Below are 12,933 nucleotides of genomic sequence, written 5' to 3' on the forward strand. Positions count from 1 at the left end.
CTAGAATAAATAGCATCTTTAATATAAAGGACAGTGACAGTTAGGAAAAAAAGGTGCATAGAGTCTTAATAAAGGAGGTGGAAGATAACAGAAGAACAATGGAGTAAGAATAATAATAAGAAAGCCACTTGGAAGTTAGCAACAAAGAAGTCAAATGAGGTATGACTTTCAAAGGAGAAAATTATAATTCTAGAGAATTCTGCGTCTTTTTGTGTCTCTCTCCCTAAGTATATAGGTGTGACTGTCTCTCTCTCTCTCTGTGTGTGTGTGTGTGTGTGTGTGTGTGTGTGTGTGTGTGTGTGTGTGTGTGTGTATATATGTGTGTATATACACACATTTACACAAGTACACACCAAAAAGTAGTTTGAGCTTTGTACCATCTTCAGCATAAGGGTATTTGAAGTTTACCTTTGTACATTTGCATTTTACATTTGCACATGCGCTACCTGTCTGAAAAGTAGGTCAATGGCTGCTGTAGCATGGTGATTTTTACAGCATTTTACAGTTACAGAAGCTTTGTGTGTGGTAATAATACTGAATACTGTACTTGATTGTGATGCTGCTGCTGCCAGATAAATATTTACTCTAGATTTGTAATCACATCATGGCCATTGATCATTTGTATAACCAAGTGTTCCGTAGTTATGTGATATTGTGATGATTCTTAAATAGGCATTTTTGATGCAGTTGGTCCATTATTACTTGGCTTTGGTACTGCCCGAAGACTGTTTGAATTTCTGCAGTTATCCTGTTAGCTAGCTGGCAGCTGCTGGAATAGGCTGTGGCACCCCCACACCCAGACTTGCATTGTATTGAGTAGTCATAGAATGAATGCATGACTATTGCCTGAGGGGGCAAAAGGAAAAGCTTACATCTAGTTATAATTTGTAAATGCAGAAGAGAAGAAGTCTGCAAGAGGAGACCCCAAACTGCATTTTTAAACTGTCTTTAGGGAGGTCACAAGTGATATTTGCCACAAGAAGAGTATAATGTACTTGGAAAATTTATATTCTGCAGTATTGAAGAACACAGGCATACGTCTGACATAACAACACTCATGGTTATTGGCTCACAGAGAAAGAAACATTTAAACATTTTACAGTAGAGAATAATAGTGTGAATTTTAGCCTCACAGCCATTTGTTTGTTCTAAATCTTATGTATGCCATATATTAAGAAATGAGAGCACCTGTTGTAAAGGTAGTTTCCTGCTGTTTGGTGATTTCCAGAAGTAACACCTGTGAGCTGTGTCTCAGCACATTGGAGATGTACGAGAGAAGGATTCTGTACCTGTGATGAAAGGACGTCCTGTCACCTGGAACTTTGTAAATAATTGTGTCATTTGTGAATATTAAACTGATTTATACAAGATGCTTGCGTTACAAATGTATTAGGACTGTATGTCATACAAGATGCTGGTGTTACAAATGTATTAGAACTGTATGTCATGTATATATCAAACTAATTTGTGCAGATGTTTGTGTTAAGGTATTTGTAAAGTGCTCATGTTTGACATGTGTCCACAATGTGCCTTACCAGAGAGAACAGAAATGTACATGCATTAATGTAGCTGTTTCAATGTATATGTTTTAACAGTGGAAACTGGAGGGTTGACCTCAGTCCAGCAAACTTTAGAAAAATATCTGAAATTAAATAATTTTGGCTAGGCCATTAAGATGCTATCTCATATGTTTCAGTGCAGCCAGAGAGACAGTCTGTACTAGGAAGCTTGCTGTATTGTCTTTGGGGTGAACTGATAACTAGGCTGGAAGCATGAAAGTATGAAATTGTTTTATGACTTCCAGCACCTGCTAAAGCTCTAAGAAAAAGCCCTTGTGTGTGCTACGTCCTGCCAGCTTCCAGCAATGGGGGTTTTGCATGGGGACTAGAAGTCAGATGACCAGAAAGTGATATAATTCTGCAAGCTATCTCAGAAGTAATATTTTAGATATTATTTTGAGAAGTCTCTGAATGAGACAGAGCATTCTTTATTCTGTCTTGGGTCTGACAACAAGCGGGACCATTCACCACATCATCTGCCTTGTTCTAGTAAGTAAATGGGGAATTGTAGCTGTATTGGATACAGTCAGGAATATAGTGAAGCTTAGTTTGGATATTGTTTTTGTCTGAGCCTGTCCTTCAGTGTTATTTTAAATATTTCCTGTGTTTTGAACTCTTAGATCACTGGGAATATATACTTAGTATTTTATTTTATTATTTATTATGAAATATATTTAAACCTTTCATTGTGGCTGATCTTTGCAGAGATATTTATGTTTTGAGAGTACGTGCATATTTATTTGGTGTCACTGTGTGGGCCACTCCTAATAGCCTTGGTCAAGCTACCATTTGTATTCATATTAATTTCACTCAGTATATTGGTTACCCTTGGATGAGGCTTAAGGTAGCTGGCAGGAGTGTCTGGTGGCAGTCATAACTACCTTATAGTCTGGGCAGAAGGTGGCATAGCTGGTAAACCTGTACCAGCCTTTCCCTTGTGTGTGTGTGTATAAATCAAATCTAAAATGGAGCACGTGTCAGCTACTTGGCCAGAGACATGAAGCATTGGTTGGACAGAGAGGGTGCTGGAGGCCTTTGCTTGGACACTCAGCTGAGATCTCCACTGTATAGCTGTGCTAGTGGCGAGTCCTACTGGGGATCTGGAGAAAGAGGGAGAAACCAGCCCCGGACTGACTGTGGACTCCTCCTTTCGCATACAATCATAAATATAAGTATACATTTGTCTGCCTTTTTTTTGGGGGGGGGGGGCTGCATTTACGGATTCTGTATGAGGGAGAAAGTTGGGAGAAGGTGGCATTAACTGATGACCATGCTATGCTGCACTATCTGGATAGCTAAACATTTTAATCATTATGGAAAGTCCGTTCTTTCATCAAGATCGTTGTTTTCCATTTATTCATTTGTTTGTTTGTCTTTAGTGTGACTTAATATTTGCCAACAACATAAGGTGGCTTTGTTGCATTTCTTTAAAGCATTAGTGAGTATTGGCCTAAGCTCCTAGCTGAAACAGTATTTAAGTAGTCTTTGTCAGCTAATGCAGGTTCTAGCCCCTTTTCAGTAAGTATGTGTTGAAAATGTCTTGAAGTAATCAGTGGGAAAGTCTGCCATAAGTAATGTTGTGGGATGAAGGTACAGCTTCACCGTGAATGATAAAAACAGTTCGTAGTAAGTCATACTTGTCACTCTGTGATACCTTTGTTAATGATGAAAGCAGTTTGTGGTGAGTCATACTAGTCAGCCTGTGATATTTTGGTTAATGATGAAAGCGGTTAGATGTCCTTCAAGAATGCAACTGCAGTCCTGTCATATGGGTTGTCCTGCCTCAGGCAGCCCTTCGGACGGCCGGATTCCTAACTTTTGTAACATGTTTTAATAATTACTGATCAGATTTCACAAATGTAACAAATGTTTGAATAATTACTGATCAAATTTCACAGAAGTCATTTTTTAATGAACAGTTTAAAGTTACCACGTTGCTAACATGCCCTTACATATATTCAGATTTTGTTTAAACAGTATGTGCTTATCTTTGTTTTGTTTTTTATTTTACAGGTAATGGCAAAATGTGTCATGGCAGTATAATATATCTAGTTCGACTGACGTATGGCTAATAGAGCGGTGGCAGTCAGACATGAAAGTGGACCACATTCCAGTCTGGATTGTTTCAGTTTTATTTCACTTGAAGCTTAATGCTGGAGACTACATCTGTATGTCTTCAGAGATTCAGCCTCTGAAATTTTATCCATGTTCTTGGGTAATATGCCTTCTTCAAACACTTCTTCTGTATCAGAAAAAACTTCTTCATTAGGGGCTGAAAAGCCAAAAGGAGAACTTCATTCACATTTTTCATCTTTTTTCGAAAATCGGACAGAAAATTTTGTGATAACGAGGAGTGACAGTGTATCTGGAGAAAATGTGTTAAAAGTCACCATCACAGAGACTGTAGTAATTGAATCAGACTCTGGCATATGGAATTCCAGAGCTTTAACCTACCTCATTCTGTGGTATTTCTTCAGTTTCTGCACACTTTTTCTCAACAAATATATCCTCACTCTCCTGGAAGGAGAACCAAGTATGCTAGGTATGTCTACTGACATGTTTTGTTTTTAAACATGTTTTACAAACGGGGGTGAGATCAAATGAATGAGTGCATGAATGTGTGTGATGCTCAAGATGTTCTTCATGTTTCACTGTTGCAGTCATCACCTGTGAGTTATCCCTGCTGTGGTAGCCCTTGGTCGGCCCAAATACCAGATTTAATGTTTTTTTGCATTTGCTGCAGTCGCCTGTAGTCTGACGGCAGGTCGTTAGTGCTATAAAGCAAGGCAGCAGACGTCATTACTTCAGTCTTTCTTGCCATGGAGCCCATAGCAGAAGTAGTTCGCATGAGTGCCGGTCGGTCGCTCCCAGAAGTTGAATTTCAGCTGAAAATGTCTGAAGCCAAGTACCCTATTGAGGATCCTTTTTTCTTGCACTAACAAAAAAGTTAGTCGTCTCGCCTGTGGAAAGCAGATCTCACACTGAGACTTCCATTCTTACTGCATCACATGTTTAGGCCCAGACCACAACGTCTGCTGGTTCTGTGCCCTCTTTAATGCGAGAACCATTTGCCGTCAAGCTCTTTTTGTAGACAGTTATTTTCGTGTTCTGTCTTCGCATTCCGATATGGCCTCCACCAGCCAGCAGTCTGTGGACATTCTGAAAAAACATAGAGATAAAGATAGAGACCACACAAGGCTTAGCCTTCCGACGATGCTATCACTAATCAGGTCATCAGTTCTCTGGAATTCAGTAGGGCACCTTCCCTGATGCGATATCTATGCAGGCCTCTATCGAGACCCTTTCGGAGTCTGGTATGCCACAAAAATCTTCTTCGTCTTCTGAGACTTTGGCTGTCTCCACCTCTGTTGAGTGCGAAGCCGCGACGCAGGCCCCAGCTTCCGAGGAGGCCTTGTGCACTACCGAATCTAGACAAAAACTGACGTCTTCGCATCTGACTACCCTTTCAGCCCAACGGATTCTCTCAGGCCTAGAAGCCAGGCCACTCCTAGGAAATCTGCTTCTAGCCACCATCTTGCCACTGCTCCACCACTGCAAGCACAAATGTTTAAAATGGCTGAGGATCTCATCTCCCTTATCTGGGGTAGTCAGGCCACTACTTCTAAAAGGAAAAGGCACCCTTCTCCAGAAGTTATGACAGAACAAGATTCCGAGGAATATGACTATTCAGTTATTGAAGAGGAACAACATCCCTTAACTGCTTATGAGGTTCAGATGCTGATGAATCTATCCCTTCTGCCTCCCCTCTAGAGGACCTTTCCTTTGGGGAAACACTTCACTACCTCAGGGAATTTTTCTAATGGGAATCTCAGGACTTCCCACAGTCTAAGAAAAGACTTAGAGAGTTTCTGGACCTACCCCAGCACAGACCCCTGGCCATCCCCCCTATTTTAGAAGTGGTGGATGATGTTTTCCATGAATCCAGCTTAGCCCTTGATGCCCTCCCTCCTGCACCCAGTAAACCTGACAGGTACTACAGAGTACCAGATTCTCACAAATACCTGTACATAAGTCCTGCGGCAGACCCAGAGGTCATTACACAGGGACCTAAATGAACTAAGACTAGTTCTGCCAAGAATCCTCTTCCTTCTGACAAGAACTCCAGAGCTCTGGACAGATGGGGTAAAAAATTATAAACCTCTGCAACCTTGGGTATCAGAGCACTCAGTTGTCAGTTCCATATGTTTAAAAGCAACAGCACACTTTGGAACAATTAAAACAGAAGATTGCTACCTTTCCTGACTGTGCCAATTCAAAAGAGTTAGCAGATTTACTGCACTCTGCTTGTCAAGTGGCCAAACACTCATTACAGCATGGATATGATGCCCTAGAAGCCTCTAGCAGGGCAGCAGTGTCAGGATCTTTTATTAGGAGACCTGCATGGCTGAAGGAACAACCTCTCCCTGATCATGTCAAGTCTAAACTTATTGATGCACCCCTAGATAAGGAGAGCTTGTTTGGGGAAAAAGCAGAAGAGGTACTTAAAAAGATGGAAGACCAAGCAAAATCTATGCAATCAGTAAAATATTTCAAGTTCAACCTCCCAGGTTTAGCAGGAACTTTCCCCTCCAAGCACTGGGCCTTCCCTGCACCTAGCAGACAGGGCCAAGGCCCCTATCCCAGGGTCAGCAGAGAAGTAAACAATGGACCACTTCCTTCTCTAAGGCAGGTAGTTCTATGGCAACCTTATATCGCAAACACTCACAATGACTCCCCCTCTGCCCTACCATTTCTCATCGAAAACTAGGAGGAAGGCTCTCCCTCTTCAAAGACCATTGGCTTTCTGTAACAAAGGACCAATGGGTCTTAAAGATCATTTCTCAGGGATACAAATTCTCTTTCAAGGAACTCCCAGTTCCAAGAGGGTACCCAGACTTACCTGCAAATCAGTGGGCAGAGGCCTTGAAACAGGTCCAAACTCTTATATCCCAGGGGGCAGTAGAACTTGTCCCCTCAGATCAAACAGGTAAAGGCTTTTATTCAGAGAAAAAAGGTCACTTGGTGCCCCATTCTGGATCTATCCATTCTGGATACCTCCCTGGTGGTCCCCAGCTTCAAAATGCTAACTTTGGAGCAGCTGCTGCCTATGCTAACCAAAAATGCCTGGCTATTGACCCTAGACCTAAAGGATGTCTGCCTCCACATCCCCATCAGGGAGTCATGCAGAAAATTATTGCACATCGGAGCAGGCTCACAACACTTTCAGTTCTCTGCACTGCCCTTTGGCTTATCTCCTGCTCCCAGAGTATTCACCATATGTTTGGCCCCAGCCATAGCATTCTGCAGACAGAAGTATACAGATTTACCCTTACCTGGACGACTGCCTCATTCAGGCAGAGTGCAAAGAAAAGCTGCTCTAGGACCTTCTCTTTGTCAAATCACTCCTAACATCTCTAGGGTTGACCATCCACGAGAAGAAATCAAAACAAAACCCCACCAGGAAGATCATTTTCTTGGGAGCTGTGCTAGACACAGCATCCCAAATGGTCTTCCTATTCCCAGAAAAGCAGAGCTTTCCTGCCTCTCTACTTTACGCAGCTGGCTTCCAGAAGTCTCCTCCCTGCGAGGAAATTCCTGCAAGCCCTGGGATACATGGCATCTTGCATTTTTCTCATTCCCCTGGCCAGGCTTCACATGAGAAAGCGTCAGTGGTATTTAAAGAACCTTTGGTACCACCACTCTTTGTCTCTAGAGACCTCTTTCACTCTGATCCCATGTATAAGGGCCGAGTTTCTCTGGTGGGCAGAGGCCTGTGCCAGGAACAAGGCTCCCCTTCATCCTCCGCCCTTATGGCCAGACCATCACCACCGATGCCTTAGACATTGCTTGGGGCGCTCACCTAGCAGGCAGGTGCACCCAAGGTCTTTGGGATGCCCAGCAACTTCACTTGCACATCATTCAGAAAGAAATGATGGCAGTACAAAAGGCTCCGATATCCTTCAAACCCTATCTGAGGCCAGGGGTTCTTCTTATAAAAACAGACAACACCACAGTAATGTGGTACATCAACAAACAGGGGGGGACCCAATCTTATCCCCTGTGCAGTTTAGCCATGAGCCTCTGGCTTACAGCCACCTCCATGGGTCCTATACCTAATTGCCCAATACCTACCAGGGGTCAACAACACTCTAGCAAACCACCTAAGCGGAAACTTACTGGACCCCCACAAATGACAGCTCCACAGGGAAATCTTTCTGCAAATCACTCAGGAGTGGGGGACTCCAGAAGTGGATCTTTTTGCCTCACACCTCAACCACCAGCTGGAAAAGTTCTATACCAGAGAGTATCACCTCCTAGCGTGGAAGGTGGATGCCTTGACCTTCCCCTGGAACTCCCTGTTTGTGTACTTCTTCCCTCCCCTGCCCCTTATTCCCAAGGTACTGATCAAAATAAGGGAGGAGAGACCAAAGGCCATCCTCATTGCTCCAGATTGGCCCAGACAGCATTGGTACCCCTTACTGTGCAGCATGACCTTACAGCCCCCCCAAGCAGCTTCCCCTGATCTCAGAACTTTTGAGCCAGGTGAAGGGCGAAGATACTGCACCGAGACCTACAGACTCTCAATCTTTCAGCATGGCTTATACCTTAAAAGCCAGCAAGGAGTCCCTGCTAAGCAAACAGGTCCTAGACATCATCACACAGGTCAGAAGGCCCAGCACCAGAAAAATATTACACAGAGAAATGGCAAAGACTCTGCTCCTGGAACCAGCCCAAAGGGGCCAGTACCTTCCAACCCTCTTATCTTGGATTACCTAGCTGAGTTGCTCAATAGTGGCCTCTTTTTCTCCTCTCTTAAAATCCATGCCTCGGCCATTTCTGCACATTATGATTCAGACCCACCCCTCTTCTCTCCTCCTTTGGTTAAGCAATTCCTCAGAGGTGCTTCTAATGTCAGACCTCCCAGAAGGCCTCCCACCCCACCTTGGGACCTGAATTATGTTCTAGAAAAACTAACCTTACCTACTTTCGAACCTGCTGCTTCTGCAGAATTAAAATACCTCCCCTGGAAGACTGCCTTCCTACTATCACCTCAGCCAGAAGGGTGTCAGAATTACAGGCTTTCATGGCTGTTGAGCCCTTCATCATTTTCCATGCAGACAGGGTCTCCCTGAGGACTTAACCCCTCCTTTATGCCCACAGTGGTATCTGATGTGACCCTCAACCAGGCCATACACCTACCCACCTTCTTTCCCAACCCTCAAAATAAGGGGGAAAGAATTCTACACTTGCTAGGTGTGCACAGACGACTCGGATACTATCTGGACCGTACTAAATTATTCAGAAAAACAGACCAACTACTTGTAAGCTTTGCCCCTGGGGCAGAGGGAAAGCCCATTTCCAAACAAACCATTTCCAAGTGGATATCACACTGTATCCATTTCTGCTACAGACTACATGGGAACCCCCCCCCCCAAGTCTATCCTTACCCATTCCACTAGGGCAGCCTCCACTTCCACAGCCTTCCTCAGAGGACTCCACACCAGGGACATCTTGGAAGCTGCCACCTGGACCTCTGTCAATACCTTTACAAAGCATTACCACCTACCTCTTTTTTCTAAGTCTAGGGCAGGGTTTGACTTTGCAGTTCTGCAGGTTCTGCTGACCCATGCCTAGGAGGCTAACCTGTCCTCCACCCCTCTCCTCAGCTTTGGGAATCCTCCAACAGCTCATGACTGCAACAGTGAAACACAAAGAAAATAGTACAGTTGTGTACACTTACCATAAATGTAAATGTTAGAGTGTATTCACTGTTACAGTCCTGGTTTCCCCCCTCCATCCCCCATATAGCATCTTCCCAAAGGGGGGCATAAGCTTCCCATGGTGGCTTTCTGCCACCAGGAACACTTTTCCTTATCTCCTTGTGCTTCTGATGGGTTAGGGCAACAAAAGCTGATGGTAATGATGTTGGCTACCTTGCTTTATAGCACTGACGACCTGATGTCCAACTACAGGCGACTGCAGCCGACGCAAAAAAAAAAGATTTTGGTATTCAGGCAGACCGAGGGCTACCACAGCAGGGATAACCCACAAGTGATGACTGCAACAGTGAATACACTCAAACATCTACATTTATTGTAAGTGTACACAACTGTAGTTTATTTAGGAAAGACATGCACATAGTATGTTTTGCATGATGGATGTTGTGAAACTGGGAAAGAAATTTGAATTTAAGTTCTGTAGCCCATTCTTTGCTACTGTTTTAGAGGTCTTGTACTGAGCAACTAGAACAGATTCAGTTCTCCATAATGTTTTACATTTTGCTTTTGTGAGTTTTGCATTTTGACACATGCAGATGTGTACTGCTTCTGGTAACCGCTTAAAGTGAACTGGTGATAAACGTTCCATGAGCAGTGCACACATTTTCACTGGGTAGCTACAAAGTACATTCATTAAAAGTATGTCTTACTTAATCATTTGTTAATGGGCTATTGGGCTGATATTGATGAATCAGCTTCAGCCTTGTCTTGAGCCATAGTACAGCAAGTACAGAATAACAGAAGTAAGTGTCACACAACATCAAAAAATCTTCAAAGTTATTGTATACACCTGGTAACCTGCCATTTTTATGTTCGTGTGGAGGGTATGTTAACTTTAGTTCCTGTTTTATTACTGAGTTCCATCATCAGAGGACCCCCCCCTCCAATTCACTTGCACATGCTGCACATTGCCTTGTTTTTATCTTGTCCTACCCTGCTGTTATCATTCTGTTTTGTTATAATATTGTATAGCAGTGGCTTGAAGACCATAAACTTCTTGTGAGGGAAGCATGGGAGTCGTACAGTTAAAAAGTCTGCAGTTTCCATTCTGTTGTGGCAAACTGTGTGAGGGGCTAATACTCTGGAACATAGGTGTGTACTAGACTAATGGCCCTGGAGGCTTTACAAGCCTTGCCCAGGCACCGTGCCATCCGATGTTAGTTCACAGTGCCCCTATCCAGTAGGACAACTGGAATGATCCCTGGAGTTAACTTTGTTACCCATCCACTCGTCAAGATCCCTCTTGAAGAGGGCCAGCGAGGTGCTCTGCTTGACGTGAATTGGAGGCTTCCTGGCAAACCGGAGATCCGCGGCGCTGCGGTATCATTACGTTTAGGCGGGATTCTGACTTAGTGGCGTTCAGTCATAATCCCACAGATGGCAGCTTTGCACCCATTGGCTCCTCAGCCAAGCATGTGCACCAAATGTCTTAACCTGCAGTTCCTCTCATACTGAGCAGGATTACTATCACAACAAAATATCATCAGTAGGGTAAAACTAACTTGTCTCACGATGGTCTAAACCCAGCTCATGTTCCCTATTAGTGGGTGTACAATCCAACACTTGGTGAATTTTGCTTCACAATGATAGGACGAGCCGACATAGAAGGATCAAAACGTGACGTCGCTGTGAGCGCTTGGCCACCACAAGCCAGTTATCCCTGTGGTAACTTTTCTTACACCTCCTGCTTAAAACTCAAAAAGCCAGAATCGTGAGGCTCCGCTTTCACAGATGTTCTTTGTGTTTCACTGTTGCAGTCATCACGCTTGGGTTATCTGCCTGCAGGTAGCCCTCAATCGGCCCGAATACCAGAGACTTGGTATTTCTGCGTCGGTTGCTGTTGCTCCAGGACTGATGTCAGGTCGTCAGGGGTATAAAAACAGGCAGCCAATGCCGTTACATCAGAAAATTTGATTTCTCTGTTTTCACAAGTTTATGAAAATATTCTTTTGTGCATTCTAAGTAAAGGTTTTGGCCTTTGCTGGCTTGATCTTTAAAACACCAGCCTTTATCTGGGAGTCATACTGCAAGCTGCATACAAGGTTGGTGACTGTTTTTTTTCTCCATGCTCTTTTTATCTGTTGGTTGACCTGCATTTTTGATCTGGCCTCTGGAAAGAGTCTGTTGTCTGAATAACTGTAGCATGTGTTGTATTACATGGTGACATTAGCAGCTGGTATCTGTCTTTCCTACATTAATGAACCTCATGAGTATCAGAACTTCACTGTAATTAGTGATTGACTTCACCATCTGTGATGAGTGTTGTTTAAGTGCTCATTTTTCTTTCCCTTGCTTCTGTACAAAGCTGCTTTTAATTATTTTAATTAACAGTATTCGCACACAATTTTCAGATCTGAAGTAGTTACTTCATTTGCTCTGCAACCTGTGGGTATCTGATCCGATCTCGGATCCGAGCCGGCAGCTTTCCAAGCTACAAGATCTGAGCTCCTAGCTCCTCCCCCCTACCCATAATCCCCCATGTGCTACATTACCTCAGATCGTTTTTTGCCATGGCTGAAGCAGCTACTTTTGAAGAGCTCCTTGGCTTTTGGTGAGATTGAACCTTTTTCTTTTTTCTGCAAATAAATAAATAAATAAATAAATCTTTTTTCTAGTGTGAGAGTGTGTAGTTTTTTCTGGGTTAGTTATCGATAGTGTAGTTAGTTAGATACCTTTGTTCCCCTTTTTCTAAATAGTTTTCTGATAGTTCCCGCCTTTCACCCTCCCCCCCTTAGTGTTTGGGTGTGTTTTGGTGTTAGTGGTGTTATGGCTGAAGGGCCTAAGGCGGTGTTCTCAAAATGTACTGAGTGTGGCCATAAGCTTTCGCCGGCGGATGGCCACACTCAGTGCGTTTTATGCTTGGGGGCGGCCCACTTGTCATCGGCCTACACAATCTGCGCGGCCTTTAATCCCCGAGCTATTAGGGACAGGAAGAACAAGCTGATCCTGGCGGGCTTGTTGCCTCAGGAATCGGCTTCTTCTTCCTCCCCCTCTCAGGCACAGTCTCGGCAGCCCTCGTGCCTTCTGTGCCCCCGACTCAACCACCCTCTTTGGTTGTGAGTTCGGGGATTCAGGTACCTCCACTACTGTGGAGAAAAGACACAAGGACAAGGGGCATAAGTCCCACAAAAGGCGGGCTGAGACTCAACCCTCAGCCCCGTCGTCTAAGCTGGCTAGGTCTCCCTTGAGGGTCTACGGATCCTCCCCCTCTCGGCTCCATTCACCTCATTTTTCTCTGGAGCTGGAGGAGGAGGATCGGTCTCCCTCGAGGTCGTCGAGGCGAACTTCCCGGCCCGCCTCGACTAAGACTTCAAGATCAACCAGAAGCCTCACTGAAGCAGATATGGATCGGATGATGCGCCGATTCATCCAGACCCAAATGCAGATGGGGGTGCTCTTGCCCCCCCCCCCGGGGGGGAGCGCGGCCCCCATATTTGCTCCGATTACTCCTTCTCCGACCCATTTTCGTGTCTCGGAGTTATCAGATCCGGGCCCTTTCGGAACCGGGGATTCGTCGGCGCCGATAGCTCCGGTCACTTCGACACCGACTGTGCCTTCGAGTCTGTCGGATCCGAGCTCTCGGGGCTGAGGGCTGA

The 12,933-nt window shown here is 44.4% G+C and overlaps 1 protein-coding gene across 1 annotated transcript in view; it reads left to right on the plus strand.

The window, feature by feature from the left end:
- LOC122793585 (solute carrier family 35 member E2A-like) overlaps positions 1-12,933 on the plus strand; it is a gene marked incomplete in the record, with an annotated part of 983,710 nt that overhangs the window by 407,719 nt on the left and 563,058 nt on the right. Inside the window, 1 exon segment of the mRNA XM_044061755.1 lies at positions 3,573-4,101. Coding sequence (XP_043917690.1) covers positions 3,765-4,101 — 337 coding nt within the window.

This window comes from Protopterus annectens, chromosome 2.part0, assembly GCF_019279795.1.
Source record: "Protopterus annectens isolate FY-2018-M chromosome 2.part0, PAN1.0, whole genome shotgun sequence".
In the NCBI taxonomy this organism is placed as follows: domain Eukaryota; kingdom Metazoa; phylum Chordata; order Ceratodontiformes; family Protopteridae; genus Protopterus; species Protopterus annectens.